The sequence below is a fragment of the Diabrotica virgifera genome, chromosome 6 (assembly GCF_917563875.1).
Source record: "Diabrotica virgifera virgifera chromosome 6, PGI_DIABVI_V3a".
Classification (NCBI taxonomy): Eukaryota; Metazoa; Arthropoda; class Insecta; order Coleoptera; family Chrysomelidae; genus Diabrotica; species Diabrotica virgifera.
This window is the reverse complement of record NC_065448.1, coordinates 80,951,240-80,966,184: the sequence shown is the minus strand read 5'-3', so window position 1 is coordinate 80,966,184 and position 14,945 is coordinate 80,951,240. Positions and strand designations below refer to the sequence as shown.

The 14,945-nt window shown below is 31.9% G+C and overlaps 2 protein-coding genes across 4 annotated transcripts in view; one reads left to right on the top strand and one right to left on the bottom strand.

The window, feature by feature from the left end:
* LOC126886472 (uncharacterized) overlaps window positions 1-14,945 on the top strand; it is a 614,879-nt gene that overhangs the window by 141,275 nt on the left and 458,659 nt on the right. The gene's annotated exons all lie outside the window — the stretch shown is intronic.
* Window positions 1-14,945, bottom strand: part of LOC114335758 (perlucin-like) — a 36,990-nt gene that overhangs the window by 17,118 nt on the left and 4,927 nt on the right. Inside the window, exons 2-3 of the mRNA XM_050653447.1 lie at window positions 11,785-11,898; window positions 5,728-5,838 (exon numbers count right to left, since the gene is read on the bottom strand). Of these exons, the coding sequence (XP_050509404.1) occupies window positions 5,728-5,838; window positions 11,785-11,898 (225 nt within the window). The remainder of the gene's footprint in view (window positions 1-5,727; window positions 5,839-11,784; window positions 11,899-14,945) is intronic.

The window sequence follows — 14,945 nt, the reverse complement described above, 5'->3', positions numbered from 1 at the left end:
CGTTCATTACGGTCTCCTAACCCATAGTCTCCAACACAATCTTTTACCCATTAATATTATGGGTTCCTTTTTCTGTATTATACTTCTGAGGACCGCTTGTAATTGTGTATAAAAGTCCTCAATTACATTGTCATCCTTATCTGCTGTAGGTGCCTGAATAATATTAATGTTCTTCGGTTGTGCTTTTAATTGTATCAACATTACTCTATCTGAATAAGGAACAAAATTTATCATCGAATCATTTATGCGACTATCCAGAACAATACCAACTCCATAAAGATGAGCTGGATTGTTGTTTCCTACATAGTACATCGTGCCATTTGTTGTTGTACATTTACCTTCTCCTGGCCACCTAACATCGCTTATGCCGAGAATATCTATTTTCAGTCGTTTCATTTCGGATACAACATTATCGATTTTACCTGGGGAATATAGACTTCTCGCATTCCATGTAGCAATTTATTTGCAGGGATTTCGCAGGCTGACGACCGGAGGGGCCCTGCAGTATGTTGTCATGCCGCTCCTGTCGGATCTTGGTTTCCGTGTTCCATGATCAGTAATCTTTAATCTTTCATTACTTGTAGTCATGATGATTTTACTAGGGATTTTAATGAGGTGGTTTCCCGTTGCCTTCCTCATCGCAGTTTAGGAGCCATTAAAACTGTTTCAGTCATGCCTCCTAGTATCCAATGATGAGCCGGTCCAGGATCTATTCCTGTACGCCACAACTTGGTACTGAAAACGCTGCTTCCGTCTCCAGGACTTTGATTTTATATTAACCCTAAAATCAAGGGTTGCCACTTCCACCGTCCGCCCCGTACCGAAGCTCTGCTTCTCCGCCGTGTCTGCCGTTGTGGACTTCATCCGTAACCCTGGACAAGGGACCCTAAACAGGTGCTAGTTTCCCGGGTAAGGAAACCCCCGGAATCTGCGGTGGGCAGGGATTGATTCATTTTCCCTGATAGGACTGTCTTCAAAAATTTAAAGCGTTCCTACCCGCTACCCGTTAGCGTAGGACGAGTAGGAGAATTTAAATACGTTGATTCCTACATACTACAATGACTTACTTTAAAAAAACTAGCTGAACAAAACATAAGGACGGATCGAGAAACAAAACAGGTGCAGGACAGGGACATGAGCAGATTCAAAGATAACACAAACGGAAGAAAAAACAAACTGAAGTACAACTTAAGCACAGAAGAGAACAAAATAATTCTGAAAATGGCATCATGGAATGTAAGAGGTATAAATGAGAAAGAAATAGAACTGGGAGAAGAAATTAGCGATAAGAATATTGAAATACTAGCTACAACAGAGACAAAGAAAAAAGGAAGAGGATCAATAATAGTATAAAACAGAATGTTTTTAATATGCAGTGGAGTGGAAGAAACGAAGAGAGCTCAGGCAGGAGTAGCGTGCATGATAAAGAAGGACAGTATCAACACAGTAAAAAAATGGATATATTACAACGAACGTATACTAAGAGTAGACATAGATATGGATACAGAGGAAACCAATAAAACCCTAATCATATGCTATGGACCAGATGAAGACCCAACAAAAAACGAAAAGAATAAGTTCTGGGATAAATTACAAGAAGCGATAAATGATTGTACAGAGAAAATCGTGATCATAGGAAACATGAACAATAGAGAGAGGAAAGGAGCAGAAAAATTGAACAATGTAATTGGACCTTATGGGGAGGTTAAAATAAACAGAAATGGAAAATTACTACTCGAATTCTGTCTATACAATAACCTGGTGATTATGAACACACATTTTCAACATAAAAGGATACACAAGATCACAAGTGAAATAAAATCAAGAGGAGAACAATCAATTGTAGACTACACTATAGTGCAAAAAACAGAGAAAAACTTAATTAAAGAAGAAAGGGTGAAAAGGAGTTATGAAATTGGCAGTGACCACTATCTACTAGAAATCACATTCAAACGCAAAAGAAAAGAAATAAAAAGGAAAGAGAACATAAACAGCAAACACAAGCAAGTAATAAAAATTTATAAACTAAGGGAAGAATCAACGAAAATAAGATACACAGAGGAGCTAGAAAAAGAGATGGACAATGAACATGAAACAACAGAAACAATAGAAGAAGAATGGTAAAGATTTAAAAATGCGATGATAAAAACAGCCAAATTAATATGTGAGACTACAAGAAACAACAACAGGGGTAAACGATCATCTTGGTCGAACGATTAAGTGAAAAGGGAAATAAAAGAAAAGAAGAATTTATGGAAAGAATACATACAAGACAAAACCCAACAAAAATATGAAAAAACCTAGAGCGCCTACCTTTGGATCGAAAGGTCCGAATGGTCGTGAATTCGAATCTCACATACATAATTTGTAGCGCCATCCCATAAGCACAATGAAAAACGAATGCAGAGATTGCATTTATCTCAATACTTCGTTTTTGGGGTTAGGCCACTGTTGCCCTGAGCACCTCAAATTAAAAAACAAACGTGAATGAACAAATACTCATTTTAAAAATAATCCATACATATTTACTACATTTGAACGACCCATTTAGTAATCCTAAGAAAACTCCAGGTTCAGATTAACAAAAAAATATAAAGTACTTGTTAACTTGAACGAACTGTATATTGAAATTTTCAAAAGAAGTTTGTACATTTGAAAAGAGCACAAAAATCTAAGTTTAATGGCTCGCTTCAATCTTTTGTGCAGACAATTTAATGGCATTTAATCTTCACACAGCTGTAAAATAAAAATACTGATCCAAATAAAATAAACTTAATATTTTTATGAAAATTATGAACGCATGTGTAATATTAAAAAATGGTGGAGGTTCGTACAAAATCCTTTATTTGATCGGGCAGTATCGTCGCCCCCGCTAGCGAAATTATTCCGATTCGATTTTTTTGCACAAACTTACTCAAAAAGAGGTTCTTATAGCATATCCACAGGGTGCTGGGCGGTGCCGTGGTCGAAAAATTGTTTAAATATTTTTTTTAAACAAATTCACAAAAATAATTTTTTCATTTCGGACAAAATTTTTTTCAATAGATTGGCTTATTCTGAACAAAAAAGGTCTCTTCTCATTTTTTTCTAAAATTGATTGTTGTTGAGTTATATGCGATTAAAAATTTGAAAAATGCGAAAATGGCCATTTTCAAGGCCTAATAACTCGATTAAACATTATTATTGTGAAATTCAAAAAGTCACCAAATCAAGTTTCAAATCCCTTCTTCAAGGTCCTGAAGAGATTTTTGTCATTATTTTATTAGAAAGCTGCTATTTTTAATTATTAACAATTAGCGCTATAGTCCTGGATGTATCGTCGCCCCCGTTGGTGAAATTATTCCGATTCCATTTTTTTGCAGAAACTTACTCAAAACGAGGTCCTTATAACATATCCACAGGGTGCCGGGCGGTGACGTGGTCGAAAAATTGTTTAAACAATTTTTTTAAACAAATTCACAAAAATAATTTTTTTTACTTCGAACACATTTTTTTTTAGATAATTTGGGACATTCTGAGCTAAAACTGTCTCTTGTGATTTTTTTCTAAAATTGATTGTTGTCGAATTATACGCGACTTATAATTTGAAAAATACGAAAATGGCCATATAACTCGACAACAATCAATTTTAGAGAAAAATTACAAGAGACCTTTTTTACTCAGAGTAACCCAAATTATCTAAAAAAATCGTTCGCAATAAAAAAAATATTTTTGTGAATTTGTTTAAAAAAATTGTTTAAACAATTTTTCGACCACGGTACCGCCCAAAACCCTGTAGATATGTTATAAGGACCTCGTTTTGAGTCAGTTTCTGCAAAAAAAATGGAATTGGAATAATTTCCTAACGGGGGCGACGGATACATCCTGGATTATAGCGCTAATTGGTAATAATTAAAAATAACAGCTTTGTAATAAAATAATGACAAAGATCTCTTCAGGACCTTGAAGAAGGGGTTTGAGACTTGATTTGGTCACTTTTTAAATTTCATAATAATAATTAAGTATTTTTTATGGGAAATAAGCCACAATTTTACTAAAAAAATGAATTTATTAACGTTTCTTTAAGATTATTATTAAACTTATTATTAAATATTATTTATTATTAAAGTTTTTTCCTGGTTTTCCCTCGTGATTTACTATGGAATCTCTAATGCGAGAATTTTACTGTCATCGTTGCATTTGGTTGTCTTTTTAAAGACAGATCACATGCTATGATTTTTTTGCGACGGATATTCTTGAGTTGGGATTGATTTCATGTAATCGATTGAACTATCTTTTCGCAAAGTCGTTTCAGGAATGCAATTCATAAATATTGGCGATATAATTTTAAAGTCTTCTACTTTAAAATGTATAATATACGTCTGAATTGCCAATATAAATGAGTCAGATTAAATAAATTATTAGAAGAAATTTTTTACTTAGCAACACCATTTTTATTTATTTTAATAGTATTTTGTATTTTGACAACGAAACCCGATTTGGGCTTCGAAACGTTAATAAAATAAATTTTTTATTAAAATTGTGGCTTATTTCCCATAAAAAATACTTAGTTATAAAAATGCCACAAGGAAATAGCTTCAGAACAACATAATAATAATGTTTAATCGAGTTATTAAGCCATGGAAATGGCCATTTTTCGCATTTTTCAAATTTTTAATCGCATATAACTCGACAACAATCAATTTTAGAAAAAAAGACAAGAGACCTTTTTTGCTCAGAATAAGCCAATTTATCTAAAAAAATTTGGTTCGAAATGAGAAAATTATTTTTGTGAATTTGTTTAAAAAAACATTGTTTAAACAATTTTTCGAACACGGCACCGCCCGGCACCCTGTGGATATGTTATAAGAACCTCTTTTTGAGTAAGTTTGTGCAAAAAAATCGAATCGGAATAATTTCGCTAGCGGGGGCGACGATACTGCCCGGTCTATATAAACTGAATTACAAAAAAAACTTGGGTATTAGTAACTAAAAAATAGTAAAATAATGCTGATAGCAGTTAGATAGAACAACTGGATTAACTTGCTGCAGCGAAAGAATACACTGGACTGCTTTTAACTATAGAAACGTAAACACTTGACATGCGGTATATGATACCGCAAGAAAACTTTAGGTTAACGTAGCTCAAAGATTAACCATACTAAAACTGCAGCAGGTGAGAGCAGGTACAAATACACACCGCTGAACTTACACAGATGGTGTTCTAGGAATCTTTTATAAATCACTTTTTACAACAAAATATATTTTCGGTGCGGTATGGCATACCGCATGTCAGTGGTTAAGGGTTTTTTTGTTGTTGTTTGGCCTTCGGGCTCAAGTGTCTATTCAGCAAATGTGTAACCTATTCTAACTAAACTAACTACACTATTATTCTGGAAATTAAAAGAAGAACTACGATGGGAAGAGGAACTACGATTAATTTCCGCACATTGGTTAAGGGTTAAAATTGCAAATTAACTGACAGAAACAATTTAAATTTGTCAGAGACTCCGTCAGGGCTGTAATATCGTTTCTACGTTTGTTCATACTATCATGCTGTACATCGAATTTCTTATAAACATGACTAATTGCTGGTAATATACTTTCCTCTAATTTTTTCACACTATCGATAAAATAATAACAAAATACTATTTTACAAGTTAATAAATTAAATGTATCATCATTAAGCTATAATATTCTCGTTATTTTTATTCTTCACTTTTGGCGTGCGTTTGACATAATACTTACTGGCCTCTTTTATATATCCGAAAATTGCTTCATTTTCTTCTGCTGAGTTGATGGTAAGTAACTGCATATGCATTTGAGAGCAAAAGTCTATTGCTCCAAACCAAGTAGCCTAAAATGAATAATAAAAGCCTTTATTAATAATAAATAATCATTTCGTTGTGAACCAAAACAAGAGCCGTTTTATTTTAGTTAGTTCAGATAGCGCCAAAAGCATTCTAACTAGTTTCAAATCTTGTTTGAATATCTTCAGAGAGCGCATATTTTATTCTCTCTGAACCACTAAAATTCGGGCCGCCACCTTCGCTCCACAAACGAAAGATCATGATGACATGGATACCGTGGCGGCATCTGCTAAAGACGAACATAAGTTTTACTTTCAATATTAAAAATATTAAAAATAAAACTTTATTAGAACTAATCTTCTGGTTACACCATTCGTGGCTTCTAAAATTTGCAAGCCAACGAATTGCCGGGGCTAAGAATAGAATAGAATAGAATATAATATAATAGAATAGAATAGAATAGAATAGAATAGAATAGAATAGAATAGAATAGAATAGAATAGAATAGAATAGAATAGAATAGAATAGAATAGAATAGAATAGAATAGAATAGAATAGAATAGAATAGAATAGAATAGAATATAATAGAATAGAATAGAATATAATAGAATAGAATAGAATAGAATAGAATAGAATAGAATACAATAGAATAGAATAGAATAGAATAGAACAGAATAGAATAGAATAGAACAGAATAGAATATAATAGAATAGAATAGAATAGAATAGAATAGAATAGAATAGAATAGAATAGAATAGAATAGAATACAATAGAAAAGAATAGAATACAATAGAAAAGAATAGAATAAAATAGAATAGAATAGAAAAGAATATAATAGAATAGAATAGAATAGAATAGAATAGAATAGAATAGAATAGAATAGAATAGAATAGAATAGAATAGAATAGAATAGAATAGAATAGAATAGAATAGAATAGAATAGAATAGAATAGAATAGAATAGAATAGAATATAATATAATAGAATATAATAGAATAGAATAGAATAGAATAGAATAGAATAGAATAGAATAGAATAGAATAGAATAGAATAGAATAGAATAGAATAGAATAGAATAGAATAGATTAGAATAGAATAGAATAGAATAGAATAGAATAGAATAGAATAGAATAGAATAGAATAGAATAGAATAGAATAGAATAGAATAGAATATAATAGAATAGAATAGAATAGAATAGAATATAATAGAATAGAATAGAATAGAATAGAATAGAATAGAATAGAATAGAATAGAATAGAATAGAATAGAATAGAATAGAATAGAATAGAATAGAATAGAATACAATAGAATAGAATAGAATAGAATATGCTTTATTGTAACTAAAATTTGTTTACAATTTTATGGACAAAGCTTACATACAGTCAAAAGAAAAATAATATCAACAACAAATAACAAATAACAACTACAATTTACTAAAATTAGATAAATCGTCAATATACAGTAAATATGATATAAAACCAAAGACAAAAACAATTAATTGCAAAATTTATATAAATTGCAAACTGAACATACTTACAACAAATAAAATACAACATTAGGAATTGACAGTTAAGCTACTGCGTATGAAACCCAATTTTCGTAGTTATTCATTAAGAAATACTTCTATTCAATAATATGGTTTTTTAGATAGATAGGCTTTTGTCATTTTACGGAACTTTGGGAAAGATGTTGCAGATTTAAGTTGTAAAGGGAGATGGTTGTAAAGTTTTCTTGCGGAATATAATATAGATTTCATATGGCTCAGAAACTTGGTCACTTACTCAGACTGACCAAGAACTGCTGAAACGTTTTGAGCGAAAAATTTTAAGACGAATATATGGTGGCATAAAAGAACAAGGTTTATGGCGCAGGCGTTACAACTTTGAGTTGTATAGAAATTTTGGAGAACCTGACGTTGTACAATTCATTAAGGTAGCACGCCTTAGATGGATAGGTCATGTAATCAGGCAAGAGGAAGATGCCATAGTCAGAAAAGTTTTTGACCGAAGAGGGCCGATAGGACAACGAGCAAGTGAAAGACCGAGACTTAGGTACCAAGACAACATAGAAACTGATTTAAAATCTATTGGAATTAGAGCATGGAGAAGAGTTTCCAGAGACAGGGGCGAATGGAGGATTGTTCTGAAGAAGGCTTTGGCTCATAAAGAGCTGTAACGCCACTGATGATGATGAATATAGATTTCTTCACTAACTCAGTGGATGGGATCGGTAAATAAATATCAAAGATTAAATTTCTGGTGGAGTAAATATGATTGGGCCTTGCTGGAAAGACATGAATGTGTTTACGAATTAAACAAACCGTTTCTAGAATATATAAAGAGGAAAGTGTTCAAATTCAGTGATTTCTGAAGTAACTTCTGCAATGTGTAGATCTTCTGAGGCCAAACAGATATATTAGTGCTCTTTTTTGCAATTTAAAAATCAGCTGTATTAGAACCCCAAAAAGAAAGACAATATCGAAGATGAGACTCAAACAACGAAAAATATGTTATTTTAGAAGATGCTAAATTGAGTTCCCTTGAGACAGATCTTATTGCATAGCAAGCTGAGGCGAGTTTCTTACTTAACGAATCGATATGAAGGGACCATTTGAGGTTGCTCTCTAAAAAATACCAAGAAATCTTACACAATCAACGGTAATGATCTGGCTGTTATTAAGAGGCAAAGGTTGAAGAGGTTGAAGAAGGACGAGGGAGATCTATCAGGTTGCATCTCACTACCCGCCTGTCCAGCATGGTAAAATTCCAACAAAGATTAGTTCACAATACTCAGAATAGCTTCTTCTTCTTCTTTCTATATAGACATGACTGTGCATGTTTTTCAATGTGCCTCCACTAAGCTGTCATTCCAGCTTTTTCGTGGTCTTCCCACTGAACGTCTTCCTATTGGGGAACCGTCTCTCGCCGTCCTTACTTCTATATTTGTTGTCATTCGGCTTATGTGGTCATTCCATTCTACTCTTCTGTTTTTCACCCAGTTATTAATGTTGTCCACCTTGCATCTCCGTCTTATATCTGCACTTCTAGATCTATCTCACAGTGTCTTACCATCTATTTTTCGCAGTGATTTCATCTCTGCTGTTGCTAGCTTTCTTTTTGTTTTTTTATGTATCAGGTCGTGTTTCTGCCGAGTATGTCATTATTGGTCTGATGACTGTTTTGTAAATTCTGCCTTTCACTTCTTTTCCGATGTTTTTATTTCTCCATATTGTTTCATTCAGGCAGCCTGCGGCTCTGTTGGCTTTATTCACCTGATCTTTCGCTTCTATTTCGAGCTTTCCGTAGCTAGATAGTGTGATGCCTAGGTATTAATCTCCATGACTTGTTCTATTATTTGACCCTCTAGCTCTAATTTACACCTTATTAGATCTGCTCTAGCTCTAATTTACACCTTATTAGATCTGCTGTTATAATCATGCATTTAGTCTTTTTGGGGAAATGAACATGTTAAATTTTCTAGCGGTTGTATTAAATTCGTGCAGCATACGTTGTAAATCATCTTTATTTTGAGAGATTAGTATTGCGTCGTCTGCATAGCAGATTATTTTAAGTTGTTTTTCACCCATTTGGTATCCTTTTTTATTCTTACTTTTTTTTATTATTTCGTCCATGATCAGGTTGAACAATAGAGGACTCGGAATCTTCCTGTCTTATTCCATTGCCAGCTTCAATTGGGTCGGTTAGTTCTTCACCTAGTTTTACTTTTATTGTTTTTCGATCGTTTTAATTATTCCTGGAGGTACCTCTCTTGTGTACAATAAATGGTAAACATCCTTATTTTTGATCGCGTCAAATGTCATCTTAAGGTCCTCGAAACATAAGTATGCCGGTTTGTTGTATTCTAATCATTTTTACTCAGAATAGCAGTAGAAGTAATAAAAATAATAAATAATCATTTCGTTGTGAACCGAAATAAGAGACGTCTTATTTTAGTTAGTTCGGAGAGCGTCAAAAGCACTCTAACTAGTTTCAACTCGTGTTGAAATATCTTCAGATAGCGCATATTTGATTCTCTCTGAACCACTAAAATTCGGGCTGTCACCCTCGTTCCACAAACGAAAGATCATGATGACATGGATGCCGTGGCGGCATCTGCTAAAGACAATATAAAAAATAAAACTTTATTAGAACTAATCTTCTGGTTACACTATTCGTGGCTTCTACAATTTGCAAGCCAACGAATTGCCGGAGCTAAGCAAGCCGAGGGAGATCTATCAGGTTGAATTTCACTACCCGCCTGTCCAGCAAAGTAAAATTCCAACAAAGATTAGTTCCCAATACTCAGAATTGAAGTAGAACTAATAAAAATAATAAATAATTATTTCGTTGTGTTTCAATAGTATTTAAAAATAAAATTAAAAATTATTAAAAAAAAGATAACTGATATAATATATCAAACGTACAATAATGAAATTGCCTTTCGGATATTTGTAAAGTTTTAGCTACTAGTTACCTCAGAAATTAATTATTATATCATCCCTTGGGATAGATTTTATGGTGTCAGAGAGAATAAGCCGAGTAGTAAGTATCGGAACTTTCTCCAGACTTTCTAGCAATATTAGCCTAATTAACTAAAATACTGAAATTAGGCTGAAAAATCAGTCTAATTAACGCACATGTTCCTACAGAAGAAAAGATAATAAACAAAAAATTATTGTGGGAGGTATGAATACGAGATTCGGAAGAGAAGATTATATGAAGATAACAAGTGTCAAAATCCTGCATAAAGAAAGTAATGACAATGAAAAGGCACTAATAAAATTTTCAATGGAACATAAGCCTTAAGATAACAAGTACACAATTTGATCATAAAGATGTACATGAAATAACCTGGATTTCCCCTGATGGGGAAACGAGAAACCAAATAGACCATGCTATCATTAAAAGGAAACAAAAAAGATCCATAACTGACTGACACAGAAGCAGAAACTGACCATATATTGAATAGTCAAACCTTCTTTAATAAATTTCCAAACAACCAAGAAAAGGAAAATAACCAAAAAAATATCGAGTAGTAGAGCAGCTCCAAGGTAAAGATGTAGCAAAAAGAAGAGAGGAAGGAAAAACAGATTGGAAAGATTGGAAAGAACCACGACGGGTAATTCTAGGAGGAATGGAAACTAATACAAACCTCCATGATTCAAGCGACAGAACTTACCATTGGTAAAACAAGAAAAGAAAAGAGAGAACACTACTAATTTGATGCGGACTGCAAAAGATTCCTAGTTCAGAGGAACAACGTAAAAGTTTAAAATATAGATAATACCTATATAGAAAATTAAAGAAAATTATAAAACCAAAGGAGAGAAGCTAACAGATTATGCTGGCAAAATAAGAGACAATAACTGGAAAAACCAATAGAAATAATAAAAACCAACTATGCCCAAAAAGAAGTTAGAAATTTTTATCACGTTCAATAATTTACAAGGAACAAGTTGTTTTAGATGACAAAATCACCATAAAACAGGTTAAGTAAAACTGTTAATAATTATTCTTCTTTTTTTATTTGAGTTTTGGTTGTTCGAATTTGCAGGGTTGTCGGTGCAAATTCTTCTCGTAGATATACGTATAACATTTCGAAGGACATTCAAAAATAGACATTTAGATTCGTATACGAATTTTTTCATTCGAGTTAAGTCATACACGAAAAAATTAGATTAAATTCGAAAATACGACGTTCCTGAACCATCGACTGCTAGATTATTCTCAGAGAAGTGATTGCGATTCGACAGCCTGGCCCGTTTGGCAATCTAATAGACTAAACTGTTGAATAATGTTTCAATAAATTTTATAAATTTGATCCAAAAATTTCTAAAATAACTTCAGATATAAAAACTATTGCTTTGTTGGTGTTGAAAGAAAAAGTTTACATGACTAATTGCTATATTATGAACAAGGAACAATATTTAATTAACTACTGAAGTAAGTGTTGTATACTTAAACAATATAATATAGTTAAAATTAGTTGGATTCCTGAAAGCTGGAGCCTATCCAGTAGCTTTTATTTCCCCAATGTTCGAGAGGAATAACTGATGCTTGGTGATCTCTTCCCACTTTACTATTGGTAAAAATCTCTTCCCACTTTATCACTGAAAAATGGAAAATATTTAGGATGTTTTTATTTCGAAATAATAACATTTTTTAAAGGCTTTGGATTGCTTGATGCGTTCAGCCACGATAGATAATAAATAATACTGTTTGCAACAATATTAAATATAAGGATATTATGTACAATATACGCACATAAACTATTAGTTCACAGTTATGGACGCATATACATTAGTGCAATCACTGAAGGTTTTCACCTCCGATTTCATTGAACCTTCATAAATTTTCATGAAAATTGGTGAGTAGTTAGATCACGAAAAAAAAAAGGTGACATGATGCCAACTTGCGCTTTTACCCTTGGGTGGATGCCACCCTATCTCGGGGTGAAAATTATTTTATTAAAAATAATACCTTAAGTCGATAGAGGGACAAATTCTTACCAAGATTTGTTATATAAAGTTATTAACACAAATCAATACTTTTTGAGTTATTAAAGATCAAGATTTTATTTTTTCGCAAAAAATGCACGTTTTAAAGCTATTTTTCACGTATAACTAAATAACTAGAAGCTTTTGCAAAAAAGTTATTGTTACCAAAACTGAAGAAAATAAAAAACTCAATATACTACTCACTAAAAGAACTAAACTAATAACAATTAAAATTGAGTTATGGGTAATTGAATGTACATATATTTTTTTCGACGAGTACTCAAATCTAAGTATTCAAGCTAAAATAACGGGAAAACGATGCATTTTATAAAATGTACCTGTTAAACACTTGTCAAAACACTACAGAATACCTATCAAATAGGCATTAGAAGAAGTTAATAGCTTCAAAATTAAGCAAGTTATGATGAAAAAGTGAAAAATAAAACATATGTCATTTCCACAAAATTTATAATTTATTGTAATCCTTAGAAAAATTTCTTTATACTGGCATAAGTAATCATTTCAACAATTTTGACCGGTTTAGAATGCATATTGGTGAAAAAAGATATGACTTAAAAAAATCAGAATTTATTTTTAAAATTATCGTAATTTTCATTCTCTTTTGATAATAACTCAAAAAATATTCAATATACTTAAAAAATGATATACCTAATATAACCAAATTTTAGCTTTTTCTGTAGCAAATATTTTACCTCCTTTACTATTTCTGTAGGGTAAAAACTAACTGAGATAGAAACGTTTAAAGCTCAAATTTTGCTGCGAAAATCATGTAACTGGGTCCGTTTAATAGCCCTTGGAAGTAGCTTTCAAATGGTGTTTAGGCGAATCTGATATCTTAAAAATTAACGGAGTTATTTTAAAAACACAACAACGTTTTTGGAAAAACAAATTTTAAAAGATAAATTTTGAACCATTCTTTGAGCATAAATTTTACTGCTATCGACTCGTTCGGGAGCTCATTTGATAGATATTTCTACATAAGTACGTTGACAAATGTTAAATAAGTTTATGTCATAAAATGCATCATTTTCCCGTTATTTAAGCTTGAATATTTAGACTTGGGTACTCGCCAAAAAAAATATACATTCAATTGCCTATAACTCACTTTTAGTTAACAATAAACGGTTTTTAGAGAAAGCAATTTATTTCATTTTTTATTAGCTTAAATCTTGGTAATTATAACTTTTTTGTAAAAACTTAGAGTTTTTGAGTTATTTGTGAAAAATCAGTTAAAAACATGCATTTTTCTAACGAAAAATTAAAATCTTTAATGTTTAATAACTCAAAAAGTTTTGCTTTATTTTAATAACTTTATATAACAAATTTTGCTTAGAATTTGTCTGTCTATCGAATTATGGGGTTATTCTTAATAAAATAATTTTCACCCCCGTGAAGGGGTGGCGTCCACCCCAGGGTAAAAGAGCAAGTTGGCACCATGTCACCTTTGTTCTTTGAGGTATCCTCTAACCACCTACCAATTTTCATGCAAATCGATGGAGTTTCAACGATCTCGGAGGTACCTAATAGCTCAAATCCACCTTTAGTAACTGCACTACATACCTACATAGATATTAATAATAAAAAAATAAAAAAGGAAATGGAAACATTAAATTGGCCAGTTAGGTAATCAAGGACTAACTAATAACACTAAATATATTATATAAATATATAACAAATTAAAAAATCACTAATAGTTACTTATATATCAAGTGCATTAAATACCTCTGGCCCGAGAGTTTATATATCTCCCGAGGGTATAAACATCCAATAATATATGTGGTGCATACAAAACTTTATGTCATACCGGTTCAATGCATCAATTAAAGTTTTAATTTGATTTTATATTAATTAGAAGTAATATTGTATCGCAGCAGGTATTTAGTACCGTTGCTAGGAAAGCGATGTTGGTTAGCAATTTACTATTAACGTAAACAAAGTTTTTCTATGTGACATGTCAAAAAAAAAGTCAGAATGCAAGAGAAATTTGATATTTCTGAAAAAATAGTTAAAAAAGGCAAAAAAGCGACTGAGAATCTGTTACCTAAAAAATTCAAAGAAACGTACGACAAGGAATATGCTAAATTTCAATAATGGATGGCAGAAAATAATACTGAATACATAAATGTTTGGTTTTTGTTGTTTCCTATTGCAATAATTTCTTTATACCCGCGCAGGCATAAAGTATACCATTATGTGGTTCGTAACTAAGTAATAAATACACAATATTAAACTGGTATAACATAAACTTATTACTTGTAGTACAGTTAATGAACGGGAAATACGGCGATACCGTGTAATTTTCAGGGCCACCTCCGAATTGCATGAAAAGTCTTCTGGTTCTACTTACCGTCCACTTCAAAGTTGAACTTGTGGCGTTGGTTACTTTTACTTAGTGGGTGACAGTCACCCCTTCTCGGGGGTGAAAAAACGCTTGTTTAAAATAAGTCCGGAAATGGATAAATTAATTAACTAATTTTAAGCAACTTTCCTTTTATAGAGTTATTTACGATTAAAAATGTTTATTTTTCTACAAAAAAAAACGCTTTCAGGCTGTTTTTCGCAAATAACTCAAAAATTAAGTACTTTATCGAAAAACAAAATATTCTTAGCAAAAAGGTAGCATAGAAAAAACGAAAAAA